Below are 24,299 nucleotides of genomic sequence, written 5' to 3'. Positions count from 1 at the left end.
AAAAAAAAAAAAAAAAAAACATGAACTCTGTAAATTCATGAACTCATATAGTGGGACAAAAGGGTAAGGATTCTATTCATGAAATGAAAATACTGCATCAGAACCAACATGACGCATGGGGGAATTGTTTTTTTCAAACACTGAGTTGCTGAATGGATTGAACTTGCTTTGAAAACATCACCTGATTTTAAAAAATAACTTTATTCTCAGCTCCCTGGGAAGTGTACAATCCCAGGCTGCCGCAACCCTCATCAGACTTTTTTAAAGCGCACGGCCATGACAGAAGTTTTAGGATATAAACATGTCCATATCAGTTAATTGTGTCTTTTTTCTTTAGTCCCTTTCTTTCCTGTCACCAATATTTAATTAAACTTATCCATTGTCCGTGTATATATTATCACTGAAATCTAAATATTTTAATATTACATCATACTTAAAAATGTTCAACACAATGTTTAAAGACACTGGACACTATTGGTAATTGTCAAAGACCAGTCTTCTCACTTGGTGTATCTCAACATATGCATAAAATAACAAACCTGTGAAAAGTTGAGCCCCAGTTGCAAGATAACTAGAGATAGTCATTACATGGTGTTACCGCAAACCTTTCCATATCGTATTTCCACCATGCAAAGTTTCAAATCCTACAGGTCTATACTTGTATAGGCCATTATTTAACGCAATAGTATTTTTCATTACCAACTTATTTATTTGGTCGGTAAGCAGTTTACAACAGCATATTTTTTAGCACTAGTTTTTGAATTGAAACATTCGTTTCAATTCAAAAAACACCCTTGTCACACATGTTCACACAAAGTTGTGTGCTTTCAGATGCCTAATTTCGAGACCTCAAATTCTAAATCTGAGGTCTCGAAATCAAATTCGTGGAAAATTACTTTTTTCTCGAAAACTATGTTACTTCAGAGCGAGCCATTTCTCACAGTGGTTTATACTATCATCAGTTCCCCATTACTCGTTACCAACTAAGTTTTTATGCTAATAATTATTTTGAGTAATTACCAATAGTGTCCACTGCCTTTAAAGTACTGAATAACAAAACAAAGTTTAAGGATATAAACATGTTCATATCAGTTAATTAGGTCTTTTTTCTTTTCCCCTTCTTTTCTGTCACCAATATTTAATTAACAAAATTCTATTGTCTGTGTATACTTTCACTGAAATCCATATATTTTAATATTAAATCTATACTTAAAAATGTTCAACACAAAGTTTAAGGATATAAACATGTCAATATCAGTTAACTGGGTCTTTTATATTTTTCCCTTCTTTTCTGTCACCAATATTTAATGAAACTTATAAATTTTCTGTGTATATTTTCACTGAAATCCAAATATTTGAATATTACATATATATTACATATATACTTAAAAAAGAATTCAACACAAAGTTTAAGGTTATAAACATCTCCATAGCAGTAAATTTGGTCTTTTTAACCTTTTTCACATTTTTTTTCACACCAATATTTAGTGAAACTGGGGTCGATTTCACAAAGAGTTAGGACTAGTCCTAACTTAGGACTAGTCCTAACTTAGGACTAGTCCTAGGAGATATACAAATTGCATGGATAGTCCTAAGTTAAAATCGAGATAAGACTAGTCCTAACTCTTTGTGAAATCCACACCTGATCGATTGTCTGTGTATATTTTGTCTGAAAATCTAAATATTTGAATATTACATCTATACTTAAAAAATGTTTAACACAAAGTATAAACATCTCCATAGCAGTAAATAGGGTCTTTTTTCCTTTTTCCCCTTCTTTTCTGTCACCAATATTTTTAAATGAAACTTACAATTGTCTGTGTATATTTTCACTGAAATCCAAATATTTTAATATTACATACACTTAAAAATGTTCAACACATAGATTCTAAAGTATACAGAATGTTGTTTTTTACAAAATGACTGCCACTTCGCTGTAATGTGCGCAGTAATGTGGCATACAATCAGTTCAGTGCTAAATGCACTTGAACTGCAGAAAGAATGCTCTTTTGTTGAGAACGTGGTATAGATCAAATCTGCATTCTGCAACCACGGTCCATGCTGGAACATGCAGCCCAACTTCGAATGCATTCACTGGTACCCAGCACTTGTTTTGAGCTTGAGAACAGGCAAAATCAACTATTGTTATACCTCGGTAACGGATTGTGAAGTTTTATTGGTCGAGAACCAATCAAGTGATGTGATACATGGCTAGGAACGCGCGCTGCGCATAACGCACAGTGCAGAGGGTAACATGAGTTTTGTTTACCGATGTACATTATGTTCCCACCATTGGTCGATTTCCTGTGCTTTGTATGAAACAATCGCGGTAACAGCCATTTAAGAACTTGTCGCCTACTCTTTTATTCCCTTAATAAACGATATAAAAACGAATGTGTATAAAATAATAATAATAATAAACCGTTCTTATAAAGCGCATTACACACGGAGTCCCAATGCGCTGTACAAAGTCAAAAGAGAAATAACAAACAAAACTAGTTAGAGTTTAACAAGGCGTTTGAATTGATCCAGAGTTTGTGCGTCTTTGATGTTGGGGGGAGTTTGTTCCAAAGAGGAGAAGACTATATGGGTATGTTCAGACAGCGTACTAAGTTAGACCCGAACCGGTTTATCTTTTACGAGCAGCCGGTTTATCTTTGGTTTTAAGAGGTCAAAGAAAACGCGACCCCGTTACTCTAACATCCTGTTTATTGTCCTGTTCATTGGTCACCGTGTGTTTACGTAATGATTACGGAGGTCAATGGGTCGCCTGTTGTGAGTTAAACCGGATGTGGTCTTTTTTATTCTGTCCACACACAGTGTTAAAAGATAAACCCGAAGCGGTCTAAAGATAAACCCCCTCCCTGGACGGTTTATCTTTTGTGGGTTGAACTCAATTCGGACTAACTTTAGATCCATTCAGACACACGGAGTTGAACTCGATCGAGTTGAACCATGAGTTAAACCAACTTTAGTACCGTGTCTGAATGCACCCATAGAAAGACATAGAAGCGTGTTGACTTTTCAATCTTTATGGATTTGTGCACACTTAACACCATTACCTTTAAAAACAACATTTCCACTTTGAGCTTATTCTGAACTGAAGTGTAAACAAACTTTGGTTGAAATTGTCTTTTTTTTTTTTTTGTCATCTTTTGGAAATTGTTGTTACTACAAAAGCTTATACTGACATTTTGTAATTTGTATGCAAATTCTTTCATAGTGTTTCAATTTTAAAATGAAGTTTTAAAGTTTCAACTCACAACAGACAGCTGGTTTCTGTCCAGGAGGATTCAGCCACAAGTAGGAATCATCAGATTGCTTTGATGATGAAGTAGTTTAAGGAATTACAAATTTTGATAATGATTGACTTGTCCAGCTGTCTCAGGAGGTGATGACATGGTGCCTGATGTCACTGTCATTGCGGAAGGGAGTTCATAGCCTTCCCATGGATCATTGCCATTGCGATTGTTGACTTGTCTGGTTGTTGAGGATTGCCTGATGATGCCTCGAAGTTGCTCAGGTGGGGTTGAGGTGGTGTTTGGTGTCGCTATCATTGTGGAAGAGACTTCATAGGCTTCTGATGGACCATTGCTGTAGCGATTGTATTCTTGTCTGGTTGTTGAGGATCGTCTGATCACGCCTCGAAGTTGCTCAAATGTCTCAGGTGGGGTTGAGGTGGTGCTTGGTGTCGGTGTTGTAGCAGGGAATTCATATCCAAACCATGAGTTATCATTATAAGAATGACTGGGTATGCCTCGTAGTTGCTGCCAACGCCTTGGGTCATATCGGCAACAGAGGAAGAGAAGTATGATGGCGATCAGAAGAATGACGGTGATCAGAAGGATGACAATGGTGATGATGAAATCTGTAATCTTGGTGAAGAAGGGTGGCACAGGTGGAGCGGTAAGGGGTGGTTTATTTTCCTTTCCGGACGTCACAGTGGTTGGTGTTGTGTTTTCTGTAGTGGTGGAGTCCTCTCCGAACGTCACAGTGGTTGGTGTTGTTGTGTTTTCTGTAGTGGTGGAGTCCTCTCCGGACGTCACAGTGGTTGGTGTTGTTGTGTTTTCTGTAGTGGTGGAGTCCTCTTCGGACGTCTCAATGGTTGGTGTTGTTGTGTCTACAGTTGGGATTGTTTTTTCTGGCTTGTTTGTCTCTGTAGTGGGGGCATCAGTATTGTCAGGAAAAACAGTCAGAGGACCAATTAGACAGTCTTTATTTGGTACCTTTGGTGTAGCAAAATTTATGGAATAACAAAAGAAAGTTTTGTTATGATCTAAGTTAGTTACCATCTTGTTGAATTCTTGTACATTTCCAATCCATTTTGTGTCGACCTTAGGTATGTCTTTTTCAGACACTACGGCTGTTCTTGTGTCTGATGCTACCATGCATGAGAGAACACTGCCCACAGCCACTTTAGCTTGACCACTGGGGGAACAAACTGGGTCATCAGGGTGGTAGACATCCAAATTATGTTCTTCAGATATGGCGATAACTTCATCTCCTTTTTCGGCATAACACCAGTAAAATCCCTTATCCAATTGCTTGACAGGATCTATGGTTATCTTATATGAATAACAGTCTGCTGTTGAATCGACAACTTGTAATTTACCAGAGTAACGACTTTCAGTTAGTATAGTATTACAACCATGCTCATCTAGTGATCGTTTAGATTTCTGAGTACTGCCCCTTCTCGACCATACCACATTATCGGGTCGCTGGTCTGACAATATCACACAATCCAGAGTAACACTGCCTCCTTCAAGAGGCACCTTTGTGTGTTTAAGTAGAATCTCAACAGTTGCACTTGGTTTACTGCCAGTAGTGAAGTCTTGAGACAACACCAGTGCCAAACCACACACCCAGAGCAGCACCCTGAACCACATCAAAGCTAATCCACCCTCCATTGCTACGACTGTACAGTCAAATTATTGCTGGCAACAAGTGTTACTGTTGGGTTGAATATTGCTCACAAATTTATGGCAGATCCACTGTCGTTTCAGACCTTATAAACCAAACATTTTATATTTTAAAAATAGTTAACTTTTGTTCGCTTTTATAGTGCATGAACTTGTCATGCGTACTTTGTCTGTATTTTTTTTATGTAACTGTCAAAATATAATGTATGGCGTTGAGTTTACAAGAAAGCCAAACCTGAATGGAGTGAGAGATAAAAGAGTGACGTTGAGGAAATCTAAAAGTAAGCAACACTAACAATGTAAATCCAGTAGCTCATTTGAACACTAAAGTTTGGATTCTTTTCATGAAAACTTTACACATCAGAGCCACCATGACGTAGCTCGTGAATCCATACATTTCTATATATGGATTATTGTGAATGGAGTAAACTTTGTTCAATCTACAGTTACCACCATTTATGGAAAGGGGCGGGTATGTCTTATTTTGGACTAGTTTTCATAATTACATCATCGCTCATTAGATCTGAAGTACATAGATTACTATGGGAATAAAAGGGTTCATGTGACGTCTAGGGGGTTAAAAAATACATCAAATTTGTTTCAATTGATTTGTATGCCGCGCCAGCGAAGCCAGCCGAAGGGACCATATAGTGTTTGTGTTTGCCTTATTCTTGTGTGCACGTGTGCGTGTCAGTATGACCCATCTTGGGTCATATATCAACAGAAGAGGAAGAGATGGTGGTGATCAGAAGGATGACAATGATGATGATGAAAACGTAATCTTGGTGAAGGGCGACACTGGTGTAGCGGCAGAGGGCGTCTGTTGGTTGTGTCTGTAGTGGAGGGGAACTCTCTGGACCTCACAGTTTGTGCTGCTGTGTCAGTATAGTGGAAGCTCAGTAGGATTGTGTATAAGTAATTCAACATAATAAGAATGGGTTAAATTAAAATTGCTTTTCATTACATGACACTGGTAATATCCCATATCCAATTACTGGAGAGGATCTATGTTTATCTTATGTGAATTAAAGGAACACGTTGACTTGGATCGGTCGAGTTGGTCTTTGAAAAGCGTTTGTAACCGTTTTTTATAAAATGCATATGGGTAGCAAGATGTTGTAAAAGTAGAATACAATGATCCACACAAACATGCCTCGAAATTGCGTGGTTTTCCTTTTACCTTGTCGACTAACACGTCGGCCATTTATGGGGGTCAAAATTTTGACTCCCATAAATGGCCGACCATGTTAGTTCGCACAGTAGAAGGAAAACCACGCAATTTCGAGGCAAACTTGTGTGGATCATTGTATTCTGCTTTTAAAACATCTTTCCAACCATATGCATTTTATAAAACACGGTTACAAACGCTTTGGTTTTGACCAACTCGTCCGATCCAAGGCAACGTGTTCCTTTAAGAGCTGCTGTTGAATTGAAAACTTGTAATGGATTTGATGAGAATCGATAATCCTCATATTATTTGATTTTCGTGTTGGTTACGCTTACGTCCCTTTTTGTCCAGTCCATTCGCATGTCATCAAGTGACTAATTTGTTATGCCCTGCAGAGACGACCAATCAAGCTCAAACTTTCACAGGTTTGTTATTTTATGCAGGTTGAGATACCCCAAGTGAGGAGACTGGTCTTTGACAATTACCAATAGTGTCCACTGCCTTGTTGGTCCAGTGGTATCTTGAGAACACACCAGTGCCAAACCCCACACCCAGAGCAGCACCCTGAACCACATCAAAGCTAAACGACCTTCCATTGCTACGACTGTACAGTCAAATTATCGTTGTCAACAAAATGTTACTGTTCGGTTGAATATCGGTCACATGACAGACCCACTTCCGTTTTAGATCTTATAAACAAATGTATCGTTCATAAATAGATTATATTTAGTGCATGAACTTGTTATTAGTAATATTTTGTCGGTAGTTTATTTGTTGTTGTAAATTTCAAAAGATATTTTATGGCGTTGAGTTTAGAAGAAAGCACAACCTGGATGGGGTGAGAGGTAAAAGAGTGACGTCGAGGAAATCTAAAAAATAAATAACACAAACAATGTAATATCCGGTAACCCATTTCTGTAGAGTGGGACATTCAAGTTCGGATTCTTTTCATGCAAACTTCACAGCAGAACCACCATGACGTAGCCCCGTGATTTCATACATTTCTATCTATAGATTTCTGTGAATTGTTATTTTTTATTATTTATTCACCCATTTCACAAAGTACAATAACAATATGTTATGCCATATTTTAAAAGACTACAGCACCTCAGCAAGTAGCTTAGTATGTTAAGTGAAGCTTTCTACCATCCTTATCTTCAAACGCTGTAAGTTAAATGTAAATCTGTGGACATTTTGTTTTGTGTTTCAAAAAGTACACAAAGCCTTTTACAAATGCGATCAACCAATGATTATGTAGCCCCAAAGGTGACCCAAGAAGAAAAACAAGCAAACAACTTCAATGCAACATTGATTGTTGCAAAATAAACAAGTTCAGAAAAGTTTGTGGTGTTTGGATTATAACAAAAATGCAGAAATTGTGTTTCCCTGACTCCCTGTACAAAAAAATGTAACTACACTGAGGCTGCTGAATAAAGAAGTATGGTTTCTTAGTTATTAAAGACAGTAGACACTATTGGTAATTGTCAAAGACCAGTATTCTCACTTGGTGTATCTCAACATATTATGCATAAAATAACAAACTTGTGAACATTTGGGCTCAATCGATCATCGAAGTTGTAAAAGAATATATGTTATGAAAGAAAAAATTACCATTGTTGCACAATTTATGTGATGTAAGATGCCTAAAAGAGGCTTCAAGCCTGAAATCTTTTAATATTTGAGTCTGAAATCAACTCTTTCTAAAAAAACTATGTCACTTTAGAGGGAGCTGTTTCTCACAATGTTTTATACCATCAACATCTCTCCATTGCTCATTACCAAGTACGTTTTTATGCTTTAAAATGTTATTTTGAGTAATTACCAATAGTGTGCAATGCAATAAAGTGAGAATTGAGTGTTCATTATTGGCTTCGACTGAAGGGACCTTGTCAAATATGGAGCGCTTGAATAAATTAGATAAATTTGAAGGCTGGGGGTATTCACCTAGAGAAAATCTCAATTAATGTAAAATCAAATAGGTTCAAGACGCAAGTTAATGCAAGAAGTGGGACAATAAATCAAAATTTATAAAAAAAACTGTTATCTTTTTATTTAATTCCATTACTTCTACAAGTGAAATGTTTCTCAAAGTACTTGATACTTGCAAACACGTTTTTAAAGTTCTATTAGTCTTTTCTCTCATTTTGACTCGTTTCCATGGTTAGCTCAGACTGTGCTGCAGTGTAAACAAACCGGAATTGAAAGTAGTTGTTACTATAAAAGCTCACAAATGTTTTACCCATAAAAATGGAACCCGGAGAACACTGAGTGTGTCATTGTGCGTGTGCAGTTTCGTTGAGACCATTTTTATGGACGCGCATACGCCATTTATTTACGCTTGTATGGCAAAACAGTAGACGACACATTGACCAATGAAAACACTAGAAACGGTTTGTGTGCGATGCTATCTTGCCATTTTGCCATACACGCATGTCACGTGATGCTCATTTTGCCATACACGCGTATCACGCGGCATCGATACGCCGTGTCCACAAACGACACAGAGGGCGGCCGAGTTCAGCGTTCTCCAGGTTCTATTTCTATGGTTTTACCTAGTTTGTCTTTTCTTTCATTTTGTTTTAGAGTTTTGTATTTCATGCGGAAAGTTTCAACTCGGAATAGACTGCTGGTTTTTGTTCAGGAGGATTGAGCTCCATGTAGGAATCATCGGGTTGCTTAGATGATGAAGTAGGTTCAGCGATCTTATTGTGATAGACATGCTCAGATGTCTCAGGAGATGATGACATGGTGCCTGGTTCTGCAGTCCTTGGTTCTGGAGATGGGACTTCATAGTCTAACTCTGGATTATTATCATGGCGATCGTTTTCTTGTCTGGGTGTTGAGGATTGGCTGAGCATGTCTCGTAGTTGTTTCCAATGTCGGCAACAGTGGAAGAGAAGTATGATGGTGATTAGGTGGATGACAATGCTGTTGATCAAAATTGCTATGTATGTGTTGCAGTTTGGACAGTTGGAGGTTGCAAGCTGAGAAGATGGTGGATTGGTACTCACAGAAACAACTGTCAGAGGGCCAATAGTACATGCTAGTGCCAAAGTTGAAACACTAGATATGGAAAAACAATGGAAAGTTTTGCTATGTTCTGCAATAGTTACTGTCTTGTTGAGTTCTTGTCCTGGACTACCTTCGGCATTTGTGGGACTTTTTACCCATCCATCAGTGATTACATCGGGCATTTCTGTGTCAGACACTGCAAGTATTCTTGTGTCTGATAACGTCTTGCACAAGAGACTACTGCCAATAGTCACTGTAGCTGGACCATCGGGGAAACAAACTGGAAACACATCAAGGCGGTGGACAAGCAAATGAATTTCAGTAGATGTGGCGATAGTAGCAGAGTTTCTTTTTGCAAGACACTGGTAATATCCCTGATCTGATTGCTGGACAGGATATATGGTTATCTTATGTGAATAAAGAGCTGCTGTTGAATTGACGACTTGTAATGGACTTATAGAGTAACGACGGTCAATTAGTGCTGGATTAAGACCATTCTCATCTACAATGGGTTGTTGAGTATCACTGAGTAAACTGCTCCTTCTTGACCATTGCGCTACATCAGGTGGCTGGAGTGATGATATCTCACAATCCAGAGTAACGCTGTCTCCTTCGCGAGGCACCGTTGTGTATTCAGGTAGAATCTTAATAGTTGCTGTTGGTATAGTGAGATCTTGAGAGAACACCAGTGCCAAACCACACACCCAGACCAGCACCCTGAACCACATCAAAGCTAAACCACCTTCCATTGCTTTGACTGTACAGTCAAATTATCGTTATCAACTCCACGCCAAAACTTCTATTGTTAAGTCTGGAATCACCTTGCTGTTCTATGTATTAATATAATCAAAGTTACTTGATGTCGATCTACAATCCTCCAAAGTGACAGCACTAGGTATTTCTTTGCGTGTTTTGGTTGTACACTTTTTGTGTGATGTTGAACGATTTCATGTTCATATAGAGCCTGGACACTACACCCTCAGCCTCTATCATTGTACTATGAAGGCTGAGGTTGTTAAGAACAAGTTTGTAGTTTGCACTCCATGAGTGAACATGGACAATGTAATTGTAGTAAACCCAACTCTATGACGCGGAAGAATAACATAGACCGCCAAACCTGTGGATTCATTCAATTGTTAGCCGTGACGTTCAGATGCGGTACATTTTACAGGTACTTCAATCTGCATGTAGGGGTAACAATTGAACTTGACCTAGCCAATAGTAATGAATACCCTTGATTTCTCGTGAAATTTTAGGGAATTTCCCTCTTGTATTGTCTGTAATATTGAATGCATTGAACTGTTAATCCTAATTCTCAGGCACATACTATTAACTATGGTTCTTGTTTGTACCTTGATATGTTAAGTTACACTTGAACTTGGCTTTGCCGAATAGTTATCAACGCACTTGTTTTCTTGCATAATTTTAGGGAATTTCCTAAAAACTTCAACTCATTTGCAAGTCTGCAACTTCAAGAACAGTTTCACAAATTGAAACCATTGAACAATTTATATGTAAACCATTATTTAATAACACTTTTGCTTGCCTAGTATCCCTTAGGGCTAACTAGACCTTTGTTACAAATATCACAAAGTTCTGATCTCAAACTTTGGTGAATTTTTACAGAGATTGTTGATTGTGATTTTTTTAAATATTATTAATTAAAAAAAAATTATTTTTATCAGATCGACCCCAGCTGTTTGGAAGCTCTACCGTCCGATCTCCAGAAAGAGATTCAGCAAGCCTATCAGAGACAGCTCCAAACACCCGTCATCATCCTGCCGTCAACCAAACCTCCTGCCTCAACCAAATCAAGCCCCTTTAAGTTGAATCGAAGGAAGGGTCGCCCACGTAAGACCAGTCCCCGCAAGGGGGCAAGGCAGGGTGTCAGACTCCCCGGAGCTGTAGGTATCCTGGAAATGGTGACCGGTGTAAAAAGTTCACCTGTCGGCAAAACTTCGAGCGGAGTTGGCGACAAATCTAATCCAACAGGTACTTATAAAAATGTTTTTTAAGTTATACTTTTGATACAGTGGACTCTTTATAATACCTCATATCCTTCAAGCTCGTATTAATGAGGTATCGACTATCGACTGTATTAACAAGAGTGATGTGGACTACATAATTAATATTGGTCAAGTTTCCTCCAAAACGAATGTGGAACAGGCTTAAACACAGAATATTTTTTTTCTTTCTTTTCTCTTGCCTACATACAATTTTTTAATTCCCACCATGCAAAGTTTCAAATCCTACTTATAGTTCATATTTGTTGTAGATTATTCGCCTGAAGTGTTGCACAACTCTGACATAGCTGAAAGGGAAGACACCCCCAAAGAGCAACCTGTGAACCTGTGTGGGGCCGTGGGATTAAGAGATGTAAAAGAAATGCTCAAAGAATGGACTACATCTGTTGAAGGTAATAATATTAGTATAGAGTATTTTGCAAGGTGCCAAAATCCACCAAATTAAGGCGCTGGAGGCGTACAAGAGAAAAGTTTCTCAAGGCTGGTAATAAGCACAACAAATATTGCTTATGGAAACGGGTTAACCGACCCAAAGTGTCATCTGAATTACATGATTTTAACAGGGCCCATTTTCATGGCCCTCCTTAAAGTAAGCAAAGAATCAGCGCTTGCGGAAGCCTTTACGCCAAGCATATTTCATGGGTTAGCAAGGAATTTTTACTTGTGCGCATGCGTTACTAGGCATTCTTTGCTTAGAAAGCTAATGCAGAAATTCAGAGCGCACCTGCAAGCGGAGAATGGCGAGTGAAGCACAGAATTTGGCGGTAAGCAGAGCCATGAAATTTGGCCCTGGTGCTCTGCTGAATTTCTGCTCGGCAAACAGATTATCCGTTTCATACTTTCTTCTCCAGAGCCTGGTGATGAGGATATAGATCACCTCGTGCTGTACCTAAATCAACTCATCATGGATAGAAACTTGGAGATGACTGATCTCGTCTTAAGAGGAATGAAGAGGTAATAAGAATAGTTATTGGTTCTTATACTATACACATGTTGACTGGCTATGAGGTACATTATTATAGTTATACACATATTGACTGGCAATGGGGTACTGGTAACTAGTTACCAAATTATGCCAGTCAATGTGTGAAACACCTCAGTCTTTAATAAGAACAGAAAATTGGAAAAGAATGGAAGTTTTTTAGTTGTTGTTCACGGTTCATGTCAAGAGAGGGCGCTGTAACCAGGCACTATTTTAAAAGACTAGTGCCCGGTGGGCATTATTCCTGCATTCACTAGACTATATAAGTTCACCCCACGTGACCGTGTTTCAACCAACAGGACTTCAAAACAAGCAAGAGGTGTGTTTTAAAAGCGCTTTATCGCATCCATAGATGTGTATCAAAGCACTCGGTAGTTTGTCCTGCAAGGTTTGTGGAGCTATGTTTTTGAAGTATGAGACCTATTCCTGTTAAGCGCCATGTAATGGTTTACGAGGTGCTTTGGCGCAAAATCAAACCAGGAACACAAGGGCAAACCCCTCCTCTTTTCGATAAGTATTTTTTAGATTTGTGCGCATTATAAATGTTCTGTATTATTAGCTACGTCATGTGTTTACAAAAAAATTCGAAAAAGGATTAAATTTTGTCAATGTCAATTATTCTGAATGGCCTCTAAGAATTCTTCTTTTTAAATTTAGTTGCAATATTTTTAATTCAATTTGTCTGTGTTTTTTTTCTTCAAAAACAGACTTTCTAATCAGATGGAGTCTACATCCCCATGGAGAGATGCATACCAGATTATTGAAGACAGGGTACAAGACACAATCTCACAGATCTACAAGAGCAAATTAAAGAGAGTTTGAAAATGAACTAAGATGAAGTCTTTACAGGCATTGAACTTCGCTCTTAAATTGGCCTGGCAATTTCCCTCTAGTTAAAGGGGCACTCTATGAGGGAAGTTTTAATTTGTGTTGGAACTTTGCAAAGGGCACCACAGCAAAAGCACAGGGCACCATGGCAATTGCTGTGGGTGTCGAGGCGTGTCTTTATTTGAAGAGAAAAACTTTCTCTAATATCCAACAGGGGTTGATTTCACAAAGATAGTTCTAAGTATTGTTTGAAGCTCTGCATGGTGTGGATAAATAGGAAGAAACTATAAATAAATAGTAAACTTGTGGGTACAACCATGTGTAAATCTGTTTTGTGGGAGTGTTGGCTATGAAAAGAGCTGGTGTGGTCTCAGCGTTTCAAACAGTTAACTCTAAACAGTATACTCATTCTCATGAAGATGAGCAGAGTATGTACTTTAGGATACATAAAGTGAGGATACTGGTCTTTAACAATTTCTAAAAGTATACCTTTTAACTTAATGTTTATGTAAAGAATTGTGAATATGTTCATAAAAAGGATTCAGGAAATTTTAAAAATTATGTTTTCTCAAATTTAAAAGCATTTCAGATTAAAATTTTACTTGAGGATTGGCACATGTTATGAACTTGATAATCACTAGTTCATATTTAAGTAAATATTTGCTTTTTTGTACGAAAAAATATATACTTTTAAAAAATAGAAAACTACGGAAGCGTATATAGGACATACCGAAAGAAAAAATCGGGTTCCACTATTTCGCCCGGGCGGATTTTTATTTCACCCGGGCGGATTACTATTTCGCCCGGGCGGATTACTATTTCGCCCGGGCGGATTACTATTTTGCCTGGGCGGATTACTATTTCGCCTGGGCGGATTACTATTTCGCCCGGGCGGATTACTATTTCGCCCGGGCGGATTACTATTTCGCCCGGGCGGATTACTATCTCGCCCGGGCGGATTACTATTTTGCCCGGGCGGATTACTATTTCGCCCAAGCGGATTACTATTTCACCCGGGCGGATTACTATTTCGCCCGGGCGGATTACTATTTCGCCCAAGCGGATTACTATTTTCCCCGGGCGGATTACTATTTCGCCCGGGCGGATTACTATTTCACACATGTAGCCCTGGAAAACAGACTTGGAGATGAGAACATTATGACCACAAAAAAAAATCCGTTTTAATGGAAGAAAACATTATGTGCATCTATGAATGTTTTTTTAATATATATATATATATATATATATATTTGGTCAAGCACCAAATACCTGACTCTGCCATTTTGGTTACTTTTGATGTTTCATCACTGTATACTAACATACCCCATCATGAAGGCATGAGTGCATGTGTCTCTGCCCTCAATGCTAGTAATCAGTCCCGCCCCTCAGTGAGTCATATTAAGGAACTCATGAGCCACATTCTAATGAAGAATAATTTCACATTTTCTGACAGGCATTTTCTACAGGTACAGGGTACTGCCATGGGTACCAAGATGGCACCCTCATATGCCAACCTATTCATGTCTCAGTTGGAGGACAGACTCCTTTCCTCCGCCCCCAACCGACCACTAGTTTGGTGGAGATTTATTGATGATATTTTCTCCATCTGGGGTGGGGACCAAGACAGCTTGGATGAGTTTATTAACCATATCAACTCATTTCACCCCACCATAAAGTTCACTACCGAACAATCTCTCACCAGTGTGAACTTTCTAGATGTGACAATAACCAAGTCTCTTAATGGCCTTGTCACAGATGTTTACAGTAAACCCACCGACACCCACCAGTACCTTCTCTCCAATAGCTGTCACCCTAGTCACTGTAAGAAGGCCATTGCTTACAGTCAGGCCTTACGTATCAGGCGTATCTGTTCCACAGATACCCTGTACAAGAGGCGCTCATCAGAGCTAAGGAAACACCTTGTATCTAGGGGACACAGCGAACGTAGGGTCCAACTTGCTATCAACAGGGCTCTCAACGTACCTCGTCATACTCTGTTGACTAACACGGGAGCTAAAAAAGCTCCTACCAATAGAGTTGCTTTGGTCACCACCTTCCACCCCAAACTACCCAAACTTCCCTCAATTCTCAATAATAACATGCCTATACTTCACTCCTCCAGCAGGTTACACTCAGCAATCCCTAAGGTTCCCATGGTTGCATTCCGCCGCCCTAAGAACCTTGGTGACATACTAGTCAGGGCCAAACTTCCCCCAGGTACAGTCCAAACACAACCCCCGACAGATATACTGGGCTGTCATAAATGTACCCGTTCCAAATGCAGAACGTGTCTGCACATTAAGCCCTCATTTAAGGTGAAGAGTCATACCACTGGCTCTTCATACAACATCAAGACCGACTCTGAATGTAGCACATCTAATGTAGTCTATGTCATATCATGTAAGAGATGTGGGCTACAATATGTGGGAGAGACTAAGACCAAACTTAGTCTTCGCTTTGCGAATCATGTCTCTTCCATAAAGACTAAGAAACTGTACCCAGTCTCTATCCACTTCAACAGCCCCAATCATAGTGTCAGTGATGTTGAACTTCTGGTGATTGAAGCTTGCAATGGTGATGACACACACCGCAAGAGTAGAGAATCACACTGGATTCACCAACTCAAGACAGTCAAACCCTTTGGACTTAACATAAACACTGGTGTTAAATAACTTCTCATTAACCTCCACTTCAATTCGGCCTAAGAACTTATATGTTGTATATATTCTGTACATAAAGTATAAATTAATCTTGTTTAAAGTTGTTTTTATAAATTCATCACTGTAACTATCTGACGTAAGTAACCCCCCCCCTTTTTTTCCACAGGTCCCTCATACCTATTTTCAAATCATCATACCTTTGATCTTGCTATTCTTATTAATTGACCATTGTTAGTTGCATCATGATGCAACTTGCTCTCTAATCCTACCCTTTCATGTCTCCCTGCATTGTTGTCGAACAATACATTTACCACTTTTATGGTCCAGTAACCCATCCTTTCATTCTAAACATCCTTTGTCCTCGCCACTTCACTCCTATTGGTTCATAGCCACCAACATTGTCTCTGAAATAGAAACTTTGATTGATAAGGCCATCTACCCTATTCATTATATATATATAAACCCTTTGGACTTAACATAAACACTGGTGTTAAATAACTTCTCATTACCCTCCACTTCACTTCGGCCTAAGAACTTATATGTTGTATATATTCTGTACATAAAGTATAAATTAATCTTGTTTAAAGTTGTTTTTATAAATTCATCACTGTAACTATCTGATGTAAGTAACCCCCCCCCTTTTTTTCCACAGGTCCCTCATACCTATTTATAAAATCATCATACCTTTGATCTTGCTATTCTTATTAATTGACCATTGTTAGTTGCATCATGATGCAACTTGCTCTCTAATCCTGCATTGTTGTCGAACAATACATTTATCACTTTTTTGGTCCAGTAACCCATCCTTTCATTCTAAACATCCTTTGTCCTCGCCACTTCACTCCTATTGGTTCATAGCCACCAATATTGTCTCTGAAATAGAAACTTTGATTGGCTGTTATTTTCCCGCTTCTTTCTGGATCCTTTCCTTAATCCCTTTCCCCTCTCTTTTTCTATAAATGGATATGTATTTGTTTGTACTTGTTTTATGCCTCTGAAGAAGGTCCGGATTGGATCGAAAGCTAAGGCCATCTACCCTATTCATTATATATATATATATATATATATATATATATATATTTTTTGGGGGGGGGGACAAGCACAGTAAATAGTAAAACCGGGACGCACTCAACACGTTCAAAAAGCTTAGAGGTTAATTACTTTATAATTACTCCTCATTACATGGAGAGAGATGTATTGAAAAGCCCCAACACGTGACCACTCTCAAAACGTCATCGTTGTGAGCTCCAGTTTGTAAAGCCGCTTTTAGTCCAGGAGCTTAATGGTGATCCGTAGAAAATAAATGATTAGAAGATGCCACCTAGCTAGATACCTTCTTTAGGTCTTACAAAACAAGAAAATACATGTTGGAAAAATTGAAAATCTGGCAGATGGCGGCCATCTTTGATTTCAAAATGGCCACCATTTAAGTTATATTTTCCCTTCATGTTTGGCTGTGAATGTCGTAAAACCGTGACTTTTGTGACTAGAATAACATAAAAGGTACAACTGAATTGTTTCAGATGGCGGCCATCTTGGAATTCAAAATGGCCGCCTTTTTATGTATTTGTTTCCATAACTTTGGCAATGTTGTTGTAAAATCATGTTTTTGATGACCAAAGTAACAGTCGCAATGACTATCAAGCTATACAAGCTAGCATTTAATATAAATATAAGACTAATAGAACTAATATTGCATCATGAATTTAAGGCCGCCTTTTTGAATTTCAAAATTGCCGCCTATCAAATGCATTTTTGCCTGTATCACGGTCTGTGAGCCTCACAGAAACTTGGTGTTGGTGTCTATACCCATGTTTGCAGGGTTAATGAACCCAATTGGATGGCTATATGGATCATTTGGTTAAAAGAGCCCTCTTGAATTTCAAAATGCTTGTTTTACATAATCTTGGTCTGTGGAGACGCATAGATGTAGGTATACTGGCAAGTGTTACTGTTCAACAAACCAAATAAAAACATATCCATCACAGCTAACTATGACAAACTGGCTCCAGATCTTGCCCAGAAGCGACAGGCCCTGGCTTGGTATTGGCCAGTTACTGATATATCTGGGCCCGACCAGACTACACCGATTCCGTATTAGATCTGGGTCTGGTTAAGCCAAGCCAGGTCAGATCTCCTTAGATCTGTGCCAGGTCTGGCCATACCGGGTCAATTGATATCAAATCTGAGCCGAGGAAGGCCAGGTCAATACATCTGGATGTCAGACCTGTGCCAGATTTGGCCACAATGTGTCAGATATTTCTATATCTGTGCCTGTTCTGGCCACACGAGTTCAGATAATGGCAAATGTGGGCTAGGTGTTTTCTCCAAACCAGGTCAGATGACGTCAGATCTTGGACAGAAGTAACCAAGCCAGGAAAATGAGTGTTCGATATATGCCAGGTCTTGCCACACCTGATCTGATGATTTCAGATCTTTGCAAGATCTGGCCGAACATACTCAAAGAATGGCAATATGTGTTATCATGGTTTATACACCAATAATCAAAGGGGTGTTTTGGGGCCAGAGTAAGATAGGGCATTTGACTGGAATTGGCCAGAACATGAAGGCCTCGTCATCCATTTGGCTCATCGGGTGTACATCTAACGTCGTCAGGCTATATTAGACAACAATATGTACTTACACGTGTACCTGGCCCATAGCTGACTTAATGATATTCATGTGTGCCAAGTTCTGCTGATCTAACATCATCTGGCTAGTGTTGCCAGACCTTGGAAGATACAATTACGTCATCTGTCCTGGTGTGACCAGATCTAGCATGTCTTAAGGGAGCTTCCGCCGGACATCCTGCAGGAGATCATGGGGCAAGAACCTGGTCGGGGGAGGGTGGTCAGAGCCGAGGAGCAAGAAACGGAGCTGGAGTCTTCGGAACAGGAATTTGCTTCAGGTCTTGAAGCTCTGCCGTCATTCTCACAAGTAATTTCTTTTGTTGTTTTTTTGTATGCGAGTTCGCCCCTAACACGGCTAAAAGCTACTCTCATTATTGGGCTACAAGAAGAAAAAAAAATATTTAAAGTGAAAATAACCCAGGATAGCTGAAGGCAGAAATTGCAGGAACAGCCTTATACAATCCCGGCCAAAATTCTTGGGCCACCCATTCCTAACGTTATATAAAACCTTCCCTGTCCAACTCCCACTGACAAAAAAACATTGTCTCCCCTGCCCCCGTCCCCCGTCCCCCCCCCCCCCCCCCACTCAATGTTGACTGTAAAGACCTGAAATCGGAACCAACATTGAAAGGGGCAGGGGGGCCCAACGAGATATGGCCGGGATTGTAGATTTTAGGACGGAGGGAACTATGCACCAGGCAAGGAGTTGAGTTAATGTTTGTTAAAAGGAAGTTGGGAAGAAGTGCATTCTGCTCTACCAGCCAGGCTCCTAATGGATGATACCCATTCCTATATCCTTGTGGACTGTGAAGGGGGTAACCCTGTTTCAGCCCCAGTAGGTGGCAACATGCCTCTGGTGATAGTTGATCTGGGTCGAAAGCCCCAAACCGTTAAAGGAACACGTTGCCTTGGATCGGACGAGTTGGTCAAAACAAAAGCGTTTGTAACCGTTTTTTATAAAATGCAAATGGTTGGAAAGATGTTTTAAAAGTAGAATACAATGATCCACACAAGTTTGCCTCGAAATTGCGTGGTTTTCCTTCTAAGCGAACTAACATGGTCGGCCATTTATGGGAGTCAAAATTTTGACCCCCATAAATGGCCGACGTGTTAGTTGACAAGTTAAAAGGAAAACCACGCAATTTCGAGGCATGTTTGTGTGGATCATTGTATTCTACTTTTACAACATCTTTCTACCCATATGCATTTTATAAAAAACGGTTACAAACGCTTTTCAAAGACCAACTCGACCGGTCCAAGGCAACGTGTTCCTTTAAGTGTAGTCCTCACTTTAGAAAGATCGTTCGGCCTTGTGAACTGGGTGTTATCCCGTTAAAAATGATTTGAGAAAAAAAAAATCATACTTTGGGAATGACCCCAGAAAAAGGAATTAATAAGTGTAGTTAAAATCTGACAGCCTACCACTTGTTATATCTAGAGCAGATGTCTTGCCAACTAGACCACACAGATTGCCTGGTTGCTAGGGGCAATTTGAATCATATATTTTAGCAGGGGGTACTGCGAAGATTTCATAGGATGTTAAATTTGCATCGGAAATAAAGAATATTATTTGGTTTTTACCTTAGAATACACTGATGTGTGTAAGCACTGTATACCCAGTACCTAAAGTTCTGTGAAAAAAAAAAAAACCATGAACTCTGCAAATTCAGGATTTTATTTCTATAGTGGGACAATAGAGTCTAGATTCTGTTCATTTATTGAACTAGTGTAACGAAATATTGCATCAGAACCACCATGACGCAATCGCATGAGAATTTTATTTTTCAAACACTGAGTTGCTGTGAATGGATTGAAATTTGTTTTGAAAACATCGCCTGTTTTTTTTTTCAGGACCACCATAGATTCTTATCCAAATTAAGATTCCATACATTCTGAGGTTCATTTACCTTGCAGTGCCATTAAACTTTGGGAATAATAGAATACGTGCTGACCTCAAGGACGCATGGGAGATTTTTGAAAACCTTTCGAAAATAAACTTTAAAGTGAATAACATTTTTTTAAATAAATAAATACAAAAACATTACATCAGAACCACCATGACGCCTGGAGAATTTTTTTTCTTCAAACTTTTCAAACACTGAGTTGCTGTGAATGGATTGAATTTGTATTGAAAACATCACCTGTTATATATGTCTTCTCCAAAACAAGATTCCATACATTCTAATGTTCATTTACCTTGCAGTGCCATTAAAGTTTGGGAATAAAAGAGTACGTGCTGGCCTCAAGGCACACGGGGAGACTTTTGAAAACATTTTCAATTGAACTTTAAAGTGAATAACATTTTTTTTAAATAAATAAATACAAAAACATTACATCAGAGTCGCGTGACTCGTAAACTATTTCAAACACTCATGGAGTTGAGTTGCTGTGAATGAATGCAACTTTGTAAAACACACTGTAACACTACATGTAAACTGCTCACAAAAAGTAAGGAAACATTTTTCAACCCAGTATATTTGTTATTATTTAATACTCTTTTTGTATGGTATGTATCATTGCAAAGCTGAACTCTTCCTCTTTAAAATGATACCACAATTGCAATGATTACATGTTGCTGGACTTGACCACGTTAATGAGAATGAGACAAAGTCACAAATCAAATGTGCCAAAATTAGCATTTTTTTTGTGTTACTGTATGAACAATTCAACAAGAAAGACAACTTACTGATCTTAATCCACTTGATGGAGACAAGAAATTTGGTATAGAGCAAAACAACTTACTGATCTTAATACACTTTATTGATACAAAAAGTTCAGTAACTAGTGGATGATCCGAGGGCGTTGATGACAGCCTGGCACCTTCTTCTCATGCTGCACACAAGTCTTGTGATGCACTGGTGATGAGGAATGGCGTTCCATTCTTCATTAAGGAACCTGGTTAGGTCAGCCAAAGTTGATGTGTTGGTGGTTCTGGCACAGACAGCGAGGCCAAGCTGGTCCCACAGATGTTCCATGGGATTCAGGTCTGGACTGTTAGCGGGCCAATCCATCCGGTGCACCCCAATATTTTTCAGGTATAGTCAGTCACCAGTCGGGCTCGATGGGGGCGAGCGTTGTCATCTTGAAAGATGGCATTTGGTCCAAAGTCTGCAAGTATGGGACTGCATTCGGCGGTAGAATATCGTCTTGCAAATACCAATCAAACAAGGTGTTTTTCATGAGATGAGGGTAAATTGTGTCCGATGAGCTCACTGGTGCAAATCATTGTGTAAACCATTAATGGTTCTGAAAAGCTTGATCGGTTTGATTAATCGGTTTGATTAATGACCATTCACAGACAACGGTAATTTTGGCACATTTGATTTGTGACTTTGCCTCATTGTTATTCGTGTAGCCAAGTTCAGCAACATGTAGTCATTGCAAATGTGGTATCATTTTAAAGAGGAACAGTTCAGCTTTGCATTGATATATACCATATACAAAGAGAGTATTAAATAATAACAAATATACTGGATTGAAAACAGTTTCCTTACTTTTTGTGAGCAGTTTAGATGTGTAGTTTTTTCTCAGTACTTCCATTTATTTAGAGGCCAGTAAATATTTTAGAATCGTACATGTAAATCAGGGACCAAATTTCATAGAGCTGCTTAAGCACAAAAAAAACACCGTAATCTTTCTCAGCTCTCTGGGAGTAAACAACTCCAGGTTGCCGTGGCGCTCGGAAGGCTTTTTTAAAGTGCTCGGCCATGAAACCTAGAACACGGTGTACCCAAAATATAAACAGTTTAATATCAAAATGGCATTAAAATCTGTGTAAGTAAATTGTTAAGAAATACAATGGATTATAAAAAAAATACCCTTCTTCATTATAGGCTTATGAAAAACGCAAAATCTTAAAGTCAACTGGAAGTGGTATTTTTTTTAAATAAAGCTTTTGTCACTAAAATGTGTGTTTTTATGAGAGGAATGTGAATAAAAAGTTAACTAAGGTTTAAAAATCTTAGTTTTGATTGTATTTTCAAATTTACGAGTAGGCCCCGACCCGAGAGGGCGCTGTTCGTGACGTATTTCAAGGCGCGATATTTGGAGAGAAAATTTGTAGTCGGGGGCCCCCGTACATTACGTCTGGGAACATGGCACATCAAAACAAATTTAGACACGATTTTACACACATACGTACATTGAAACTTGAACATGTTGAACGCCTAGTGGTTTTTACAAAAGCTATTGCTGCTATTTTTATTTAACTATGCGACTTTTTAGTGACCAAATGGGTTGTAAGATGTGGGTCTGCCTACGTATTATTATAGAAATACGGCCACGGAGCAGACTGCACGCACGCACTATGGCTGCTGTATAACGGGCGGACGGTCACATAGGACCTGCACGCACGGTGAATCGCATGCGGTACCAACAAAAAATCGTGTCACTTGGCAAAAGCTAAAAACATACCCTCAAAGTTCAAACTTACCCGAAATTTTTCACGTTTAGCAAATGCTCCCCTGAGTTCGTCACGTCTTTCAGATACCTTCTTCGACTTCCCACTAGCTAGAAAAATTGTTGGGACGGCGTCGTGTTTAAGAATGGCTCTTCTCGTCATGTCAAATGAGTTGTGTATCCCGGATTCGAAGCACGACGGCTCTATAAGTGTTCGCTGCAGCGCTGATGAAAAAGACGTCGGACCGGACCACTTTGCTCTAGTTAATCTGACTTTCGCAGCCCACAACCGCCTATATTTGGGATCTGCAGGAAACAGATGAAGACTGACCCGATCTTCAGTTGTTTTGCTGCATCCAGCAGCAATACACCTGGTCGGCATTGCCGGAAAAAATGCCAGAGAAAAAACCTTTTTCGCAGCGTACAAACTCACGTCTTAGAATTACATGTACTTTTGCACGTGTGTTTATCTACGCATCGAGGCAAAGTCTTCCTTTTCCTACGTCACAAAAGGGGTAGGCGGAGTCAACCCCCCAGTCACTTAATTATATTTTTTTAACATATAAATCGTGACAAACAATTACTCAAAAAATTGTTTTATTGTTAATAAACATATACTCTTATGTTTAAAAGAAATAAAAATCCTATTTCCAGGTGCCTTTAAACAATGATCTGAATTTATCAGGAGCGTATTACTTAAAAGGAAATAAAATGAAGTCATACAAAATGTTACTTTAGAAATGAAATTCCAAAGAAATACAGTTGTAGTAGTTCACCCAAACGAATTAGCTGATTAAAGTACTGAATAATAAAACAAAGTTTAAGGATATAAACATCTCCATAGCAGTAATTGGGTCTTTTTTTCCTCCTTTTTGTCACCAATAATTAATTAAACTTATTGATTGTCTGTGTATATATTATAACTGAAATACAAATATTTTATTATAATATCATACTTCAAAACTGGACACTATTGGTAATTGTCAAAGACCAGTGTTCTCACTTGGTGTATCTCAACATATGCATAAAATAACAAACCTGTGAAAAGTTGAGCCCAAGTTGCAATAAAACTTTAAAGGAAAAAACACCCTTGTCACACATGTTCACACAAAGTTGTGTGCTTACATATGCTTGATTTCGAGACCTCAAATTCTAAATCTGAGGTCTCGAAATCAAATTCGTGGAAAATTACTTTTTTCTCGAAAACTATGTTACTTCAGAGGGAGCCATTTCTCACACTGGTTTATACTATCATCAGCTCCCCATTACTCGTTACCAACTAAGTATTTATGCTAATCATTATTTTGAGTAATTACCAATAGTGTCCACTGCCTTTAAAGTACTGAGTAATAAAACAAAGTTTAAGGATATAAACATGTCCATATCAGTTAATAAGGTCTTTTTTCTTTTCCCCTTCTTTTCTGTCACCAATATTTAATAAAAAAAAATTCTATTGTCTGTGTATATTTTCACTGAAATCCATAGATTTTAATATTAAATCTATACTTAAAAATGTTCAACACAAAGTTTAAGGATATAAACATGTCAATATCATTTAATTGGGTCTTTTATATTTTCCCCTTCTTTTCTGTCACCAATATTTAATCAAATTTAAACTTATCAATTTTCTGTGTATGTTTTCACTGAAATCCAAATATTTTAATATTACATACACTTA

The 24,299-nt window shown here is 38.6% G+C and overlaps 3 protein-coding genes across 4 annotated transcripts in view; 1 reads left to right on the top strand and 2 right to left on the bottom strand.

The window, feature by feature from the left end:
• Positions 1-24,299, top strand: part of LOC139950482 (DNA repair protein REV1-like) — a 51,179-nt gene that overhangs the window by 11,995 nt on the left and 14,885 nt on the right. The window contains exons 12-15 of one of the 2 annotated variants that reach the window (XM_071949179.1): positions 10,785-11,091; positions 11,375-11,515; positions 11,975-12,077; positions 12,813-13,542. The exons of the other annotated variant lie outside the window; for it this stretch is intronic. Of the exons in view, the coding sequence (XP_071805280.1) occupies positions 10,785-11,091; positions 11,375-11,515; positions 11,975-12,077; positions 12,813-12,927 (666 nt within the window). The 3' untranslated portion in view covers positions 12,928-13,542. Of the gene's footprint in view, positions 1-10,784; positions 11,092-11,374; positions 11,516-11,974; positions 12,078-12,812; positions 13,543-24,299 lie in introns of those variants that run through there. 2 annotated transcript variants of the gene reach the window in all.
• On the bottom strand, positions 2,460-4,958 carry LOC139950483 (uncharacterized). Its single transcript, XM_071949180.1, has one exon. It carries the CDS (start codon positions 4,905-4,907, stop codon positions 3,348-3,350), a length of 1,560 nt encoding a protein of 519 aa, XP_071805281.1. The 5' UTR covers positions 4,908-4,958; the 3' UTR covers positions 2,460-3,347.
• On the bottom strand, positions 6,761-10,133 carry LOC139950484 (uncharacterized). Its single transcript, XM_071949181.1, has one exon. It carries the CDS (start codon positions 9,846-9,848, stop codon positions 8,682-8,684), a length of 1,167 nt encoding a protein of 388 aa, XP_071805282.1. The 5' UTR covers positions 9,849-10,133; the 3' UTR covers positions 6,761-8,681.

The sequence above is a fragment of the Asterias amurensis genome, chromosome 18, assembly GCF_032118995.1.
Source record: "Asterias amurensis chromosome 18, ASM3211899v1".
NCBI classification, from domain to species: Eukaryota; Metazoa; Echinodermata; class Asteroidea; order Forcipulatida; family Asteriidae; genus Asterias; species Asterias amurensis.
This window is presented reverse-complemented; position numbering and strand designations above follow the sequence as displayed.